Raw genomic sequence first — 15,483 nt, 5'->3', positions numbered from 1 at the left:
TTATTTTTTTTGTTTTGTTTTACGATCCTTTTTTACTCGAGAAGAGAAAAACGCGAAATTGTACGAACTATTTGTTTAAGACGGCGTCGTTTCCAATGTTAACATACAGGCACGTGGCATCCACTCAGATGATATGTTCCACGTGTGTATGTTTCTTCATAATTAGATCCGACGGTTAGGATTCGTTTTTGACTTTTTTCTCCAACAAGTTGACAACTGGCATTGGGTCAAACGCGCTTCCAAATTATCTAGAGAATTACAAAATTTCCAAAAATCACTTTAATTTAACTATTTATTTTCCCCATAAATCTAATTAATTTTCATTAATTAATAATGATTCCCAACAAAATCATGCTTCATGCTTCCACTGATTAATAATTAGTGGCTCATTTATTTATCTTAGTGATAAAAGTCAACAAAAAAAAAAAAAAAAAAAAATTGTCGGTTGAAGCTCGAGTTCTCAAATCAGTGTGATATGGAGGTTTTACATATTTTACGGGCTACGGCCTTTTCTCAGTCAGACAAATTTTACCATTGTTATAATGTGAATGTCGGTTGAATTATGAATTCTCAAGTCAGCCACATCGAGTGTGCAGGTATTATATATTTTGCGTGTTACGGTCTTTTCTCACTCAGATAAATTTTACCATTGCTGTCATGTGAATGTCGGTTGAAGCTCGAGTTCTCAAGTAAGCTACATCGGCTACGTTTTTGTCTCGACGTTAGTATAACATGAATGTTGGGTAGGTTAAGAAGTGGAAAACTAATGGCACTAAACCTACTACGTAGAGTAGTACGAAATAAATATTAACACACGGGTAAGGAAGGGAACAAGAGTGGTCCGTACTGGAAATTGGTCGGAAAGAGCAGTGATCTGGTGGTGGCAGGTACACAAGAAGGACGCAGTTCATCACGTGCCCATTTCACGAGCTTTTTCCTTTCTTCCCTAAAGCCAAAGCCCTGTGAGCCGTGAGGTGGAAATTAGTAATTTAATATTAAAAACTTTATTTATTAATATAATATAAAGTTTATAACATCTGATCTCGTGACTCTGTTATTTGTTTCTAATTAATTAAAATTTTAATCAAATATAAAATAATAATAATAATAATAAAAAGATTTAGTTGACTTCGGATATAATTCATTTATAGTTTTTGTCTTTCTTAAGATTTGATTGTTTATTTATTAATTAATTACTTTGTACTTTTCCTTTTAATTAGGTGTTTTATTTATTTATGTCATCGTTTTTGTCGGTTCGATCTAAATGCACCTTAATCTTAAGAGAGCCTCGTAAGCCGGTCTATGTTCGAGTGACCTAGTAAAGTAAAATATTCTATATATCGAAACTTCTATGGTTGTGAAGTTTGCTTCTAAATATGACAATGTGATGTATACGGGTTGGGTTCCGTTCCGTTAAGTTGAAAAAATCTTTTCAACCAACTTGAAATTTCGGGTTAGTTAGGTTAGCAACCCTCGGATTAGTTAGGTTGACAACTCGAGCAACCCAAAAAGAGTTTACAATCAAACTCTCTATTTTTGGAGTTAGGTTGTCGGGTTGTCTTTTTAACACGTTAAATATTCTTAATATTTAAATACTTAAAGCAAATAAAAATAAAAAACTAAATTTCTTAACGAGATAAATAATTTCATGATCGGAAGCTTACTTTAAAAAAAAAATAAAAAATAAAAAATGAATATGAGAGGCAAAGAGATGGTGTTGGGCTTGGGCTTTCCTATAATTGGTCACATTTGGGCCAAACTTTAATGGGCCTAAAGTTTCATCAAACAAACCCGAAACCGAAACCGAACCCGAACCCGAGTTATTAATATCTTTTGAGAATCTTGACTGAGTTTCAAATCTAAGATCTTTCATTCATTTCCATGCATTGTATTGTATGGTCTAACAAAAGCTGCATACCCTTAAGTTGACAAAAGAAAAGAAGAGTTATAACCATTTTCAAGTTCAATTTTGTTTAGACGTCTTCTTCTTCTTGCTTGAAGGACGAACATTGAGAGACGTAACCTTGTTGAGCTCTGCTCGAGACGTAGCTTGAGTTGATTCCGACACTTTCAAACTGTTCGAGATCAAAATGACATCCTTCAACTTCTCCAACATTTCAAATGCATCACGATTCCCGTTCTTGTACTGCACAAAAACATCAATTTGCTTACGGATAACAAAGTCAAGAGACCTGACATAATTTAGACATGAACATAACACAACATATGATGTGACTTCAGTAGTGAGAGTTTTCCACAGTGGGACGTTCTCAATTCAAAGTGGACTTTGGGGTCAAAGCCTAGACCAAAGGTGCCTAATTAGGGAGACTCATCAGGTAGCAAATACCATCCTCAGGTAAACCAAGCCCCGGGTGGTAGCCTAATCGAACATCTTTTTCTAAAATACCAACATGGTCTCAAGGAGTTTCGAAAACCTCATAGCCCAAGCCCACCACTAGCAGATATTGTCCTATTTGGGCTTTCCCTTCGAGAGCTTCCCCTCAAGGTTTTAAAACGTGTCTGTTAGAGAGAGGTTTCCATACCCTTACAAGGAATGCTTCATTCTCCACTCCAACCGACGTGGGATCTCACAACATAGACCATTAGAAATGGCAACGCGTAGTTCTCAGAAAATGGTATACATCGAGGTCATATTGGAATGATTAGATCGACTAGCAAGTGCTTTTGATACCTTTCTAATTCTTATGACTGAGCTCGAGCGCTCTTTTACGAGTTCTTTTCGGAGATTTCTAATGGACATTTTCATTCTATGAACAAAACTACGACAGCTAGAAGAAGTGGAATTGAATAGTACATACTGCTTCAAATAAGCCAAGAGCCTTTTCCAATTTTAGAGTAAGCACTTGATTTTCTTCAGCTAGTTCTTCAATCTGCACATAAGCAAATAGTCGTCAAAATACAACACGGTTCGCAATGAATTCAAGTCGGGATCGAGAAAAATCGATGAATATAACCTTCTTCTGGGATGCTATATACAAGCTCTTGTAGTTCATATCAGGTGTCGGTACCGTCGTTTCGGTCGGGCACGATCTTTTGATAACCTGCCATTCACAAATTCATGAGCAAAATCTTAAAACTAAGAGCACAAGAAACATAAAATGCTCTATACCTCAGTCTTTATTGAGTCTAAGGTATGGCCATGTGATTCAAGCAGTTTTACAATATAGTCAATTTTCCCTTCAAATTTCCTTCCCTCCATCATTAACTCCGGCCAGTAATTCTCTTCGTCGGGCGGTGGCGTACTTTTCTCATGGTCGTTAGGCAACTCATCGTCTCCATCACTTTCACTAAGAGTAATCTCTTCAATGACACTCTGTATTTTGAGGTTTTGAGGCATAGAATTTTGTATACGTTCGGATCGACGAACAGAGATCCCATTCATTTTCTTTTTCGAAGAACTTCGACTCGCTAATGGTGATTTTACTTTCTTCAAGGATGGATTGGTAGCTTCTGGTATTTCGGAGGTCGTCATTGCGCTTTCGTGTGCTGCTTCTGTGCTCTGCAAAGACAAATGATCTTTTCTAGGCTACTTGATAATAAGCTAGAAAACATTGAACCAAAGACTGCATGAACATCACGTCATGGAGTATAGCAACAACCGGTGGTCTAAATCATCATAAGCACGCCTAGACAAGTTATATCAATAGGGGCCAAGGATGAAAGTCGAGACACTCTAAACAACGTCCAAAACATCGACCACCCAAGCACAAATGACCAATAAAGATTTCATAAGAGGGCTATTGATGCAACGCTCTGAAATGAAAAGGCCAAGAAGCTGTGAGATCACACATTGGTTGTAGAGGGGAACGAAACATTCCTTATAATTCCTTGTCAATAGGGACCAAGGCTGAAAGTCGAGACACTCTAAACAACGTCTAAAGCATCGAACCTCCCAAGCACAAATGACCAATAAAGATGTCATTAGAGGGCTATTGATGCAACGCTCAAGAACAAAGAATATCTGAAAAATGAAAAGGTCAAGTACATGTGGGATCCCACATTGGTTGTAGAGGGGAACAGAACATTCCTTATAATTCCTTATCAACAAGGACCAAGACTGAAAGTTGAGACACTCTAAACAACGTCTAAAGCATCGACCCTCCCAAGCACAAATGACCAATAAAGGTGTCATAAGAGGGCTATTGATGCAACGCTTTGGAACAAAGAATACCCGAAAATGAAAGGTCAAGAAGGCGAGAACAAAGCATTCCTTACAATTCCTTATAAAGGAGTGAAAATCTCTCCCTAGTCAACGCGTTTTAAAACCGTGAGGCTAACGATGATAAGTAATGAGTCAAAGCGGACAATATCAGCGAGTGGTGAGCTTGAACAGTTTTAGTAGCATACATAGCTAGACTCCAAAAAGAACCATATAATGAACAATTTGCACACCTAAGGGGCAAGTTTTTCCTTTCTTCAAGTAAAGAAGTTTTAGAAAAACTGGTCTAGAAAGCAACACATATGAAATGAGCTCTAAGTTGAATCATAAGAATCAAGGAACATTCAGCAGAAACGTGATGCATTCATCCATATGCCCTAATTCAACTTCGTTTCAATCTACACACAAAAACACTTCAGTTCATATCAATGGAAATCAAAAGTTCTGTAAAGGTTTGGAGCTCTGAAATCGACAACTTAATAACTGAAACCATTATTCGATCGAAACTAGTTTCAAGCAGGAAATCCTCCTCAGAAATGAGTGAAATAGTTCGATCAAAGAAAACAGCAGGCACCAGAAGATCGAAACAAGTAAAACAAGAGTTGAATCACTTACCAATTCGGCATTTCCCCCAGATTTTGCCGCCAGAGATTTCTTCCTCATTTTGTGGCTACAAAGACAAAACCCTTCCCCAGCGAAAAGATGAAGATATTGAAATCTCCCACCAAAACTTACGTTTGAATCGATTGCGGGCGATCCATTTCAAAACTTGGGGAAACGGCGAAAGACAGCTAATTCATTTCGATGTTCATCCAATTTAATGAAGAACAAAATCAAAATAAACGTCATTAAGAATCATTTGCTGGAAATGAAATCTTCAAATTTTAGAACACACCATTTGGGAGTCCACAATTATGGTGCCTCCAATAATATTCCGTTCACGATTTTGTGTGGGTTTTTTAGTTTTAGGCGTTTGTAATTAATTAATTAATTAATATATATATATATATATATATTCTAAAAATTCTTCTCAATTTAAAAAAAAAAAATCAAATTTTATTCCAAAAACATTCCAAAAATATATTCGAATTTTAAAAAAATTTATTAATACATTTAAATCTTTAAAAAATAACATTAATAAATAATAATCTTAATTAAAAAAAAAAACTTTAATTTTTTTTATATAAACTAAAATTACATTTACCCTCCATAAATCATCCCTCTATTTAAAGAGTTTTATTTATTTATTATTTATTATTTATTTTTAATTTAAACTTTAGAAAATAACATTAATAAATAATAATCTTAATTAAAAAAACTTTATTTTTTTTTATATAAACAAAAATTACTTATTTGCCCTCCCTAAATCATCTATTTAAAATATTTTTAAAAAGTTTTTTTTTATTTAAACTTTAAAAAATAACATTAATAAATAATAATCTTAATTAAAAAAAAACTTCAATTTTTTTATCTAAACAAAAATTACTTATTTACCCTCCATAAATCATCTATTTAAAATATTTTAAAAAAGTTTTTTTTATTTAAACTTTAAAAAATAACATTAATAAATAATAATCTTAATTAAAAAAAAACTTCAATTTTTTTTATCTAAACAAAAATTACTTATTTACCCTCCATAAATCATGTATTTAAAATATTTTTAAAAAGTTTTTTTTATTTAAACTTTAAAAAATAACATTAATAAATAATAATCTTAATTTAAAAAAAAAATTCAATTTTTTTATCTAAACGAAAATAAAAAGTTTTTTTTATTTATTTAAACTTTAAAAAATAACAGTAATAAATAATAATCTTAATTAAAAAAAAACTTTAATTTTTATATAAACTAAAATTACTTATTTACCCTCCATACATCATCTATTTAAAATAATTTTAAAAAGTTTTTTTTTTTAATTTAAACTTCAAAAAATAACATTAATAAATAATAATCTTAATTAAAAAAAAAACTTTAATTTTTTTATATAAACAAAAATTACTTATTTACCCTCCATAAATCATCTATTTAAAAAGTTTTTTATTTAAACTTTAAAAAATAACATTAATAAATAATAATCTTAATTAAAAAAAAACTTTAATTTTTTTATATAAACTAAAATTACTTATTTACCCTCCATAAATCTTCTATTTAAAAAGTTTTTTTTTTTAAATTTAAACTTTAGAAAATAACATTAATAAATAATAATCTTAATTAAAAAAAACTTTAATTTTTTTTATATAAACAAAAATTACTTATTTGCCCTCCATAAATCATCTATTTAAAATATTTTTAAAAAGTTTTTTTTTTATTTAAACTTTAAATAATAATCTTAATTAAAAACAAAACTTTAACTTTTTATATAAACTAAATTTACTTATTTACCCTCCATCAATCATCTATTTAATTCTCTAATTTCTTAAATATTCTCTTAAATCTACTTTTTTTTTTTTCCTCTCATTCTTTAAATTCTAAAAATTTTCTAATATTTTTTTCTCTCTAATTAAATAAATACGAAAAATTATTACATTTCTTGTAATAAAAAAAAAAAAAAAAACTCTTGCATTTCTTGTCATCCATCCACCAACAGCTACATATAATTAATTATTTAAATAATGAAAAATGCTTTTTTTTTTAATCCAGAATTGAATTATTCTGATCTTACAAAAAATAAAAATAAAAATAATCAAAGATTGGGTGTTATCTGGTAAAGTCGGTTGTACCAAATGGAATGTAATATCATATGAAACAAATCATACTTTTGAGGCTTTGAATGCCAAAGAAAATGAGGCTGCACCTTCTTCACCCTCATCTGCATCTCCCTATACCTCTTCTCTGGTATCGACGTCAGAATCTTCTTCAGGTTCGGTATCTCTTTCTCCGCTACGAACACCGCAAACGATTCCCAGTTAAGAACCCCAAACAGTGGAGGCACGAAGTTATCCGATATGATCACTGGAACACATTCGTACAGGATCGATTCGACAACTCGGGGGCTGTTCACTTCGTATCCTTTAGCACAGATGCAGTATTTGCTGTTCTTCATGTGCCATAGATAGTTCTTTCCACCCCCCTTCTTCCCCTTCCCCTTGACCTTTGGCATTGGCCCGGAGATTTTCATGTCGGGGTCTTTTCCTTCCCAATATTTCACGAGAATTGACCGTAAGTTGCCGTGCATTCTTCCTGCAAAGAACGCAAGGATCGGCCTCTTCGATGCAGGATTGCCACCGACATCTTTTAGAGGATTCCGAGCGACACGCACGGATGTTTCGGGAAGGGATACGTCCTTGCCGAAAACAAAACCTTCCTTGACATCGGAGTTGCACAGAGCTCTTATGCATTTTGCCATATACTTCCTGGTTTCTGCAGGTGCCTGCAAGTTTATTACAGGGTGTTTGAGAGGCTTGATTCCGATACCGATATCGTTTATTAATATCGAGAATGTAAAGGAATAGACGTACCCAATCATGACAAGCAGCAATAAAATGATCGGCGCCTTCAGTTCTGTTCCAGGACGGATACTTTGCAGCAATCAAGTCCAAGTAGTTCTTGAGGTGTTGTATGAGGTTCGTGAAGCTGTGCGAGTCGCGCACGTATAAGGTGTCTTCCAATTGTCGAGAGCTGAAAGGCAAGTAAAATAGATGAGCTTTTTTTGGGTCCTTAGTAACGAATCTTTTGTTCGATTCGAGTATCTTCATGAACCACCCCTCGGAAGCATAGATACCCTGGAGCGGACCTTGGTGAAAGATTGGCCTCTCTCCTTCTGCATAGATGTACACTTTGAGAGTTTTCTCCATTAGTTCATAGCTTCTGCAAAATAGAATGCAATATAAATGAACAGAAACAAGATCTAGCTATTTGCATAATCGAGTTCGTGCTGGAAACATCGTAATCCCACCTTTTGAAAACAGAAACATTTCGAAACAGAGGAGAATATAGTATCGGGTCATTATCTATTACGGGTGCATTCTCAATCAGTAATTTGGCTTGTAACACTTCTTGATCAGTGGCCGAAGGCCATCTTGGTACCTGAAAATAATTTGAGAGATACAAGATAATCATTTAAGCCGTATAGTTCTTCGAGTTTTTTAGAGAAAATCAACAGCACTTACGATTGGACGGTTGGACGAGCGGGTTTCAAACAACAAACTGTCCATGTCAGATATTGTATATATTCCTGAAGAAGGGTCTTTAGGCACTTGCTTCTTCTCAGAGACTGTCTTGTTTTTCCCTATACCGTGATCACCGTGCAATGGCTCAGTCTTCTCGTTCTTATCAGACGTATTTTTTTCATCTTTCTCTTCCACAGATGTCTTCAATTTATCAGAAGTGTCGGGAGCGTTGGATCCAAGGGAAGAGTTGGGGCTCGATGCATTCGTAGCAACACTACTTGTATTCCCAACTATCATTAAAGATGAACTCGTCGGTGGAACTGCAGGAGGGGCTGCAAAGTTATTGCTCGAGTGATTGTTGTATCCTATCGAATCATTTCGTAAAGAGTCGTCTTTCCCATCAAAACTTCGATTATTTCCTTGCATATTGATGGTTGAATTCCCAACAGGCTCTATCAAATCCCCGGATGACGAAGGCTGATTAGCACGATCATAACTATGATTGGATGCAGTTGAATTTATACCATCTGCAAGTGGAGATTCGGCAACAAGCCCGGTCTTCGATATCGGATCATCGACAGGGGAAGAACTGGAACTGCCTTCTTCATTGACAATAACCTTACCAACAGAAAATAAAGAAAACAAAGAATACCCAAACGAAAGCTCAAAGCATTGAAACGCCAAAATCATAGCAAACATCACCCCCATCAGCCATATCACTCTTCTCGAACCGATTTGAGATATCGAACAGAGTTCTTGACCCATCTTGAAAAACTATCAAATGATCATAATCCAACGATGATATTTTAAAACCCCAGGCTAAGATGGAAAACTCCCTGTCATAAATATAGAAAAGGAATCTAATATTGTTCATTCCTCTGTTCATAGACACAGTATAAAGACAGCAATATACGCATTAATGAAAGGAATCAAAGTAGCAATACTGTTTCATACAAGGCTTTAAGCAGCCCATTCTATTGCTACAAATATACTAAGTTCATAAGATCTGTCTCACCAGCATTAGAAGAATTCCTATGTTTGATGAAACCAACCAAAAGAAAAGAAAATTAAACCAATCTGTCATAAATATTCAAGAGAAAAACTGTAACATGATTCGTTATCATACCAAGAACAGAAACAGCAAGGCATCCATTAATGGAAAATATGTATTAATGATTCATTTAACCTCAATAAACGCTAATACCATCAAAGTAAAACAGTGCCTACATTGATTTATAAGATTCATCAAAGTAAAAGTATGATTTCAGTCAAGAACATTTCAAAATCTTGCAGGGTTCCATTTGATTTTAGCCATTTTTGAATTTGAAGAAAGCATCAAGTTAATGCAAATCAACTCAGATGAACTGTAATGACGATCAGAGCTCATGATCTGGTTCATGCAAGAAGGAAATACTCAATCAAAGTCCACAAGAATCACATCCATTAATACACCATTCTTTGAATTTCAAAGGACCTAGATACGATTTCGAATTACTTACTAGAAAACACTTGAATCATCTACAAACCAGTAAAAATTACGAAGAATTGTAATAGAAAACGAGATTCAAACCTTCAAAACATTGAATCCACGAAATGGATCTCGAGCAAAACAGCAGCGAAGAGAGGTGACTTAAGAATCGCGATTCAAACCCATTTGAATCGTTTCTGGGAGATTCATGCGGTGTCTGAAGATCCAAAGAAGGAAACAAAACTAGGTTCGATAATCGAGAGCTACGTGGCTGGCTTCTACAAGCGTCAGAAGCTGGTTGGGGAATGGGAAGAAATTTGAGTAAGTGTTATTAGGTGCTTTGCTTGGCGCTTCTGCTACTGATTTTGCCTCTTTTGGAAAAGTCACGGCCGGAGAAGAGTAGCTATTGATTCGATGTTCGGTGAAATGGCGTGAACCATCGCCGGCCATTGACGATTCATCATCGCCGCCGCCGCCGTCGCCGCTGTCGATTTGGTCTAAACAGGCGGCGGTATCGGTCGCCGTCATTTGGGCCTAAACAAACGGTTTCCTTTTCTGTGTCTCGAACGCTTACATGCTGCCGAGGAATTCGCTTTCAAAAATCGTAATAAATTATTTTCTTTATTAATTTAGTCTTTCAATTAAAAAAATAAAATATTGGTTGAGAGTTGACTTTGACTTAATTTAACGTTTTTTTTTTCTTTTTTCTTTAATGTAATTTCACGTATTATTTTAATAATAAAAAAATAAGGAAATTAACAAAAATATAAATAATATATTCTTCAATAATAAAAACAATATAATATACCTTTTTTTTTTTTACAGAAATTACGCTAAATAGTATATTTTGCATCAATTTTATTACATTTTTACCCTTGAAAATTCTTCATATATTTTTTTAATTATGATATTAAAGTAATTATTCGTTTAAAATTTTATCATTAATTACATGTGGTTATTTTTGGTAATTTTAATACAATACTGTCCAAATTTGCATTATTTTCAAGCAATAAAAAATGGGAAATGCTTTATTTATTTATTTATTTATTTATTTATTATTCGGCTAAATTATATATTTGTTTTATTCAAATTTTATAATTGAAATAATTAAAAGGATCTAATTCATTTACGTATAATCTACGAATTAAAAAATTCAACCGTGCACATTCTTTAAGTCAGTGTTTAAACCTGAATCCACATTATTGCTGTTGATATTTATCTAAAACATCACGAAAAATTAAGATTCGTCGACCGAAAAGTCAAGAAAAATATCTCGAAATTGATATTTATTCTAAAAATCCGATAAAAGAAAAGAATTGAGGTCGTGGAAAGCCGTGAACCATTTTTATGACTATATATATACACAAAAGGAAGGACATGGGAAATAGCTCTTTTGATATCTTAAATGGGCTTTAGGCCCAATGTTTGGGCTTCGATGGCCCATGAAATTCCAATGGGTTGGCCCATGAGGCTATGAGATATAGCTCTTTTGATATCTTCAATGGGCTTTAGGCCCAATGTTTGGGCTTCGATGGCCCATGAAATTCCAATGGGTTGGCCCATGAGGCTATGAGAAATAGCTCTTTTGATATCTTCAATGGGCTTTAGGCCCAATGTTTGGGCTTCGATGGCCCATGACTAATGGGTTTGCCCATGAGGCTACGAGTATGATTTTAGGATAAGTTTTATGGAATTGGGCTTTCGATAATTGAAAAATCTAAATAATAATAATAATTAAAAAAAAACCCTCAATATTTATTAAGGTTATATATATATATATATATATATATATTATTGTTTAGTTTAAAATTTCGAAAAGCTATAAAAAAATAATTAAAATATAAAAAATTTGAATCTTTTGAAGGAACTAGATTTATTAGAGTATATTCTCGGGTTGAAGGGCTACAAACAAAAGAACCCGAGACGATATGTTTCAGCTTTGAACTTTGAGATTTGAAGTTAAGTACAAACGTTTAAAAACGGGCAAAGTTCAATTTTGAATTATTTTTTAAGTTTGATATTAATTTATAAATCGTCCGACCATCAAGTAACCTAGTACTAAAGTGTGATTATAACAGTAGTTTTGAACCGGACTAATTAGAGAACAACATTAAAGTTTAAGAACTAATTATAAATCAAATTCAAATATTAAACGATTAAATGTATCACGAGATTATCTCATGAACAAAAAAATTAAAAAAAAAAAAAAGTGAATTTGGTTCCAAAATTAAACTTTCTCACCTTAGAATAAGAGAAAAGTTGAATTCTTTATCCCAACCACTTGCTTATGTCGTAATTACCACCATACAACAAACATGTCTGCTGTGTTTTTTCCTCCTTCTTACCTTTATGTTCCCTTTTTGTACATGTAGGAGAGAGAAGCAGAGACAGAGGAGAGAGAAAAACAGAGTAAAACTTCCCTCACCTCCTTTTTCCACTATAAATTCCTACCCTCACCCACTTCTTTCTTCATCTTTAACTCCCTTCTCTCTCCTCCACAACCCAGCTATCTTCAATTCCGACCAAAACCCATTTCATATTTTTGTGTTTTCACCTCATATAAGCTTCAAAGTTCCAATCTTTTCCGCCATTTATTCTGTTTTCAGCTCAATATTTGCTCTACTCTGTTTTTGTCCCCTGTTTTTTTGGAATTTGGTCGAAATAATGTCGTCCAGTATCTATCAAGGGTTACAATCATGTCTTATAGAACCACGTGTTTTAAGTCTCAAGTTAACTCCCTCCCTGAATTCTTCCCGGCTGCCGGCGGTGGAAGAAGATTCTGATCTCTCTGCTGAAACCCATTTGGAAATGGGGGAGAATTTCGCCGGCGACGGAGATTCTCCGGCCGACGATGGGGAAGCAGCGAGTGGCGGCGGGAATGGTGTTGGTGGGTGGAGTTTTCTCCAAGCTCTGTCTGGTGTGTATGTTCCTCCTCCGACGAAGGAATATTCTCCGGCGGTGGCGCTCACCGGGAAGAGCCTTGATATCTGCACCGAGAGCTTGGGCAGTGAGACCGGGAGCGACGGCAGCGAGATTGGCGGCGATGAAAAAATTTCTCTGTTTTTGTCTAATGAAATAGAGATGTCTCCGCCGTTTGCCTCCGGCGGAAATCTGCCACGATTGTCGAGTCTCCGATTAAGAAAACTAGCCAAGCCCAGGTGAAAATTACAATATATTGAATTTTTCGAGGGCCAAATCCTGAAAATAAGATAAAATATATCAAATATACGGTTAACTCCAAAGCCTACCAAATTAGAGCTATATAAAATATGTTTCAATATTATTTTCGTCTCACCAATTTATTCATAATCTTAATATACAGCTATCCTCCACCATTGACGTCGAGGAGCGGGCCAATGGGTGTGAAGGTGAGGCCTTACCGGGAAGGCGGGCGGCTGGTGCTGCAAGCGGTGGTCATTTCATCCATGAAGCCGTGTTTCGAGGTGGAGCGTGGCGGGGGAAGGCTGAGGTTGAGATTGTTGAAGCATTGTTTAGAAGAAGAGGAGGAAGAGCAAGTGGAAGAGGGAGCAGAAAGGGAGGAGGAGAGTAATGAGAGCGGCGGAGGAAGGCGGCGGAAGGGTCGGCGGTGCAAGGAAGGTGGCGGAGGAAGGAAGGAATTGGTGAATTGGGAGCCATTTTTGGTGTCCACTTGAACAACCTCACTCCATTTCTTCCCTTATATCTATGATAGATTTTGTACGTTTGATTTTGCAATATGGTAATGACAGTTATTATGGTTACTCTCTCTCACATAAACACATAAACACCCTTGTTAAGAACGAGCACGTGTAATTACAACAAATCTACGAGTAATTAGGGTTTGTGTAACAGCTCAAACCCATCATTAGCAAATATTGTTCGCTTTGGCCCGTTACATATTTACGTCAGTCTCACAGTTTTAAAACGCGTATGTTAGGGAGATGTTTCCACGTCCTTATAAAGAATGATTCGTTCCCCTCTCCAACCGATGTGAGATCGTAACTAGGGATTTTGTTTTTCTTCTTCTTACGAACTTTTTGAGTGATAATCTAAACGTTTTAATTGAACCGTTGGCATAAAGGAGAGGAAGTGCCAAGTTGTGAGGAAGAAGGACTAAAGGGGAGAGGACAAAGTGAGTACATGCCCTGCTAAGCTTCATATGGGTGTAGGACCCTAATGGTGAGACCAAATGGGGCTGAGTGAGACTGAGTCATTTCTGATCCATCATCATCATCCATGTGCTTCACTCTTCTTTCATCTCAAGCTTTTCTAAGCCTACATGATATCACATCTAGGCCTAGGACCCCTTCTTTAATTATCTCTCGACAATCAAAATCGATCTAACCTCATTCTTTTGAGATCGATGGTCCCACCCTAACTCGAAAGACGTTACGAAGTTGTACTTGTGAAAAAAGCTTTAAAACCCTAATTAAAGTTCATTGCGATTCATCATCCCAACTCAAAATTGGAGAGAGGTTCGTAACAAAGAATCGAGATGTTGTAAAAGATGTGAGATGGTTAGGAATAGAAATGCTTTAGTTTATGTGAGATGTCACATCGGTTGGAGAGGAGAACGAAATATTCCTCATAAGGCTGTGGAAACCTATAATAGTCTAAGCTCACTACAAGCAGATATTGTCCTCTTTGGGATTTCCCTCTCGGGCTTCCCCCTCAATAGAATCCCATTCTAACTAAGGATTCTTGTGGTTATGGAGAATCTAGCTACAGGAGAACCAGGAACGGAGAGCTTTCCCCCCTTTTCTGCCCGCCTCTTTGGTTTTAAAAGTGCTGATTTTAAGAATGAGTGATTGCCCTTCTTCAACCCTTACTGCCCAACCGGATAGCGGATAGCTAATGCGTTCCACTTATTGAACAGGGTTTTATGGTCGGTCCGCGGCTCCTAGATACTGAAGACGTCCTTGGGGTAATCTCGTAGTTCCTACGAGGTGGAGGCGATGGGGTTGGTCCATGGATTTTCCTTCCTTTTGCCACATTTCGCTCGAAGGGTTGAAGGGAGATAGTGCAGCAAGCTGTTCGCAAGGGCCAACTTGATCCTCTTCCTCAGAGATCCCAGATGAGGGAACCCTAAGAGAGCCGCCAACTCCAACTACCGTCCATGTACATTCCATACTAGATCTGACCAACTACTCGTCCTACCTCCTCTACGTTCTTGACAGCCCATCTTTGTCTCAGTAGTCTTTCAATGGCATGTTTCGGTCCTCTTCCCCATTACTTGTCATCTTCCCCATTACTTAGAAAAAGTGAGCCATCAGTTCAGGTACAAGATACTGTCATTACCGCCTAGACAATTAGACATCCAACCCGTAATCGCAACGACCCAATTGTAAGAGCGGAGCTCTATCAACTGAGTCCGCTCTACCAACTGAGCTATATCTCCGGAGCCAAGTGGGGCCTGCATGAAGGAGTCAGTTGCTTCTTCTATTCTTTTATTCTTTTCCTTGGCGTAGCTGGGCCATCCTGGACTTGAACCAGAGACCTCGCCCGTGAAGTAAACCATCGCACCTACGGTCCAACCAATTGGGAGAGAATCAATAGATTCCTTTTCGGGAGCAATTCATCCTTCCCAAACGCAGCATACAACTCTCCATTGTACTGCGCTCTCCAAGTGTGCTCATTCCCCCTTCTTCCTTACCATGGCAAGACTTTGTAAAACGCGTCTACTAGGAAGAGGTTTCTGCACTCTTATAAAGAATGTTTCATTCTCCTCCCCAACTGATGTAGGATCTCA

The 15,483-nt window shown here is 36.0% G+C and overlaps 3 protein-coding genes across 3 annotated transcripts; 1 reads left to right on the top strand and 2 right to left on the bottom strand.

Moving 5' to 3' along the window:
• Positions 1-1,847: 1,847 nt before the first annotated feature.
• LOC111778276 (uncharacterized) lies at positions 1,848-5,121 on the bottom strand. Its single transcript, XM_023657999.2, has 5 exons — positions 4,796-5,121; positions 3,131-3,520; positions 2,976-3,062; positions 2,820-2,891; positions 1,848-2,146 (listed from the first exon to the last, which is right to left on the bottom strand). Exons 1-5 carry the CDS (start codon positions 4,841-4,843, stop codon positions 1,964-1,966), a joined length of 780 nt encoding a protein of 259 aa, XP_023513767.2. The 5' UTR covers positions 4,844-5,121; the 3' UTR covers positions 1,848-1,963.
• Positions 5,122-6,738: 1,617 nt separating this feature from the next.
• LOC111778122 (putative glycosyltransferase At5g03795) lies at positions 6,739-10,345 on the bottom strand. Its single transcript, XM_023657785.2, has 5 exons — positions 9,858-10,345; positions 8,288-9,123; positions 8,074-8,204; positions 7,637-7,985; positions 6,739-7,548 (listed from the first exon to the last, which is right to left on the bottom strand). Exons 2-5 carry the CDS (start codon positions 9,050-9,052, stop codon positions 6,862-6,864), a joined length of 1,932 nt encoding a protein of 643 aa, XP_023513553.2. The 5' UTR covers positions 9,053-9,123; positions 9,858-10,345; the 3' UTR covers positions 6,739-6,861.
• A 1,694-nt stretch (positions 10,346-12,039) lies between these two features.
• On the top strand, positions 12,040-13,495 carry LOC111779150 (protein FANTASTIC FOUR 3). Its single transcript, XM_023659227.2, has 2 exons — positions 12,040-12,913; positions 13,078-13,495. Exons 1-2 carry the CDS (start codon positions 12,105-12,107, stop codon positions 13,406-13,408), a joined length of 1,140 nt encoding a protein of 379 aa, XP_023514995.2. The 5' UTR covers positions 12,040-12,104; the 3' UTR covers positions 13,409-13,495.
• Positions 13,496-15,483: the final 1,988 nt, after the last annotated feature.

Source organism: Cucurbita pepo, chromosome 17, assembly GCF_057944985.1.
Source record: "Cucurbita pepo subsp. pepo isolate OVF chromosome 17, ASM5794498v1, whole genome shotgun sequence".
Taxonomy (NCBI): domain Eukaryota; kingdom Viridiplantae; phylum Streptophyta; class Magnoliopsida; order Cucurbitales; family Cucurbitaceae; genus Cucurbita; species Cucurbita pepo.
The sequence above is the reverse complement of the archived record's forward strand: the minus strand, read 5'-3'. Positions and strand labels throughout refer to the sequence as shown.

Bases quoted from the DNA above. Each gene is read 5' to 3' on its own strand.
- LOC111778276 (XM_023657999.2), bottom strand. From the start codon at position 4,843: ATGAGGAAGAAATCTCTGGCGGCAAAATCTGGGGGAAATGCCGAATTG. The intron at 3,521-4,795 runs GTAAGTGATTCA...TTGTCTTTGCAG, and splicing joins CTGGGGGAAATGCCGAATTG to AGCACAGAAGCAGCACACGA. The intron at 2,892-2,975 runs GTTATATTCATC...GCTTATGTGCAG, and splicing joins ATATAGCATCCCAGAAGAAG to ATTGAAGAACTAGCTGAAGA.
- LOC111778122 (XM_023657785.2), bottom strand. From the start codon at position 9,052: ATGGGTCAAGAACTCTGTTCGATATCTCAAATCGGTTCGAGAAGAGTG. The intron at 7,986-8,073 runs GTGGGATTACGA...TCTATTTTGCAG, and splicing joins AATGTTTCTGTTTTCAAAAG to AAGCTATGAACTAATGGAGA. The intron at 7,549-7,636 runs GTACGTCTATTC...ATAAACTTGCAG, and splicing joins TTGCTGCTTGTCATGATTGG to GCACCTGCAGAAACCAGGAA.
- LOC111779150 (XM_023659227.2), top strand. From the start codon at position 12,105: ATGTTCCCTTTTTGTACATGTAGGAGAGAGAAGCAGAGACAGAGGAGA. The intron at 12,914-13,077 runs GTGAAAATTACA...CTTAATATACAG, and splicing joins AGAAAACTAGCCAAGCCCAG to CTATCCTCCACCATTGACGT.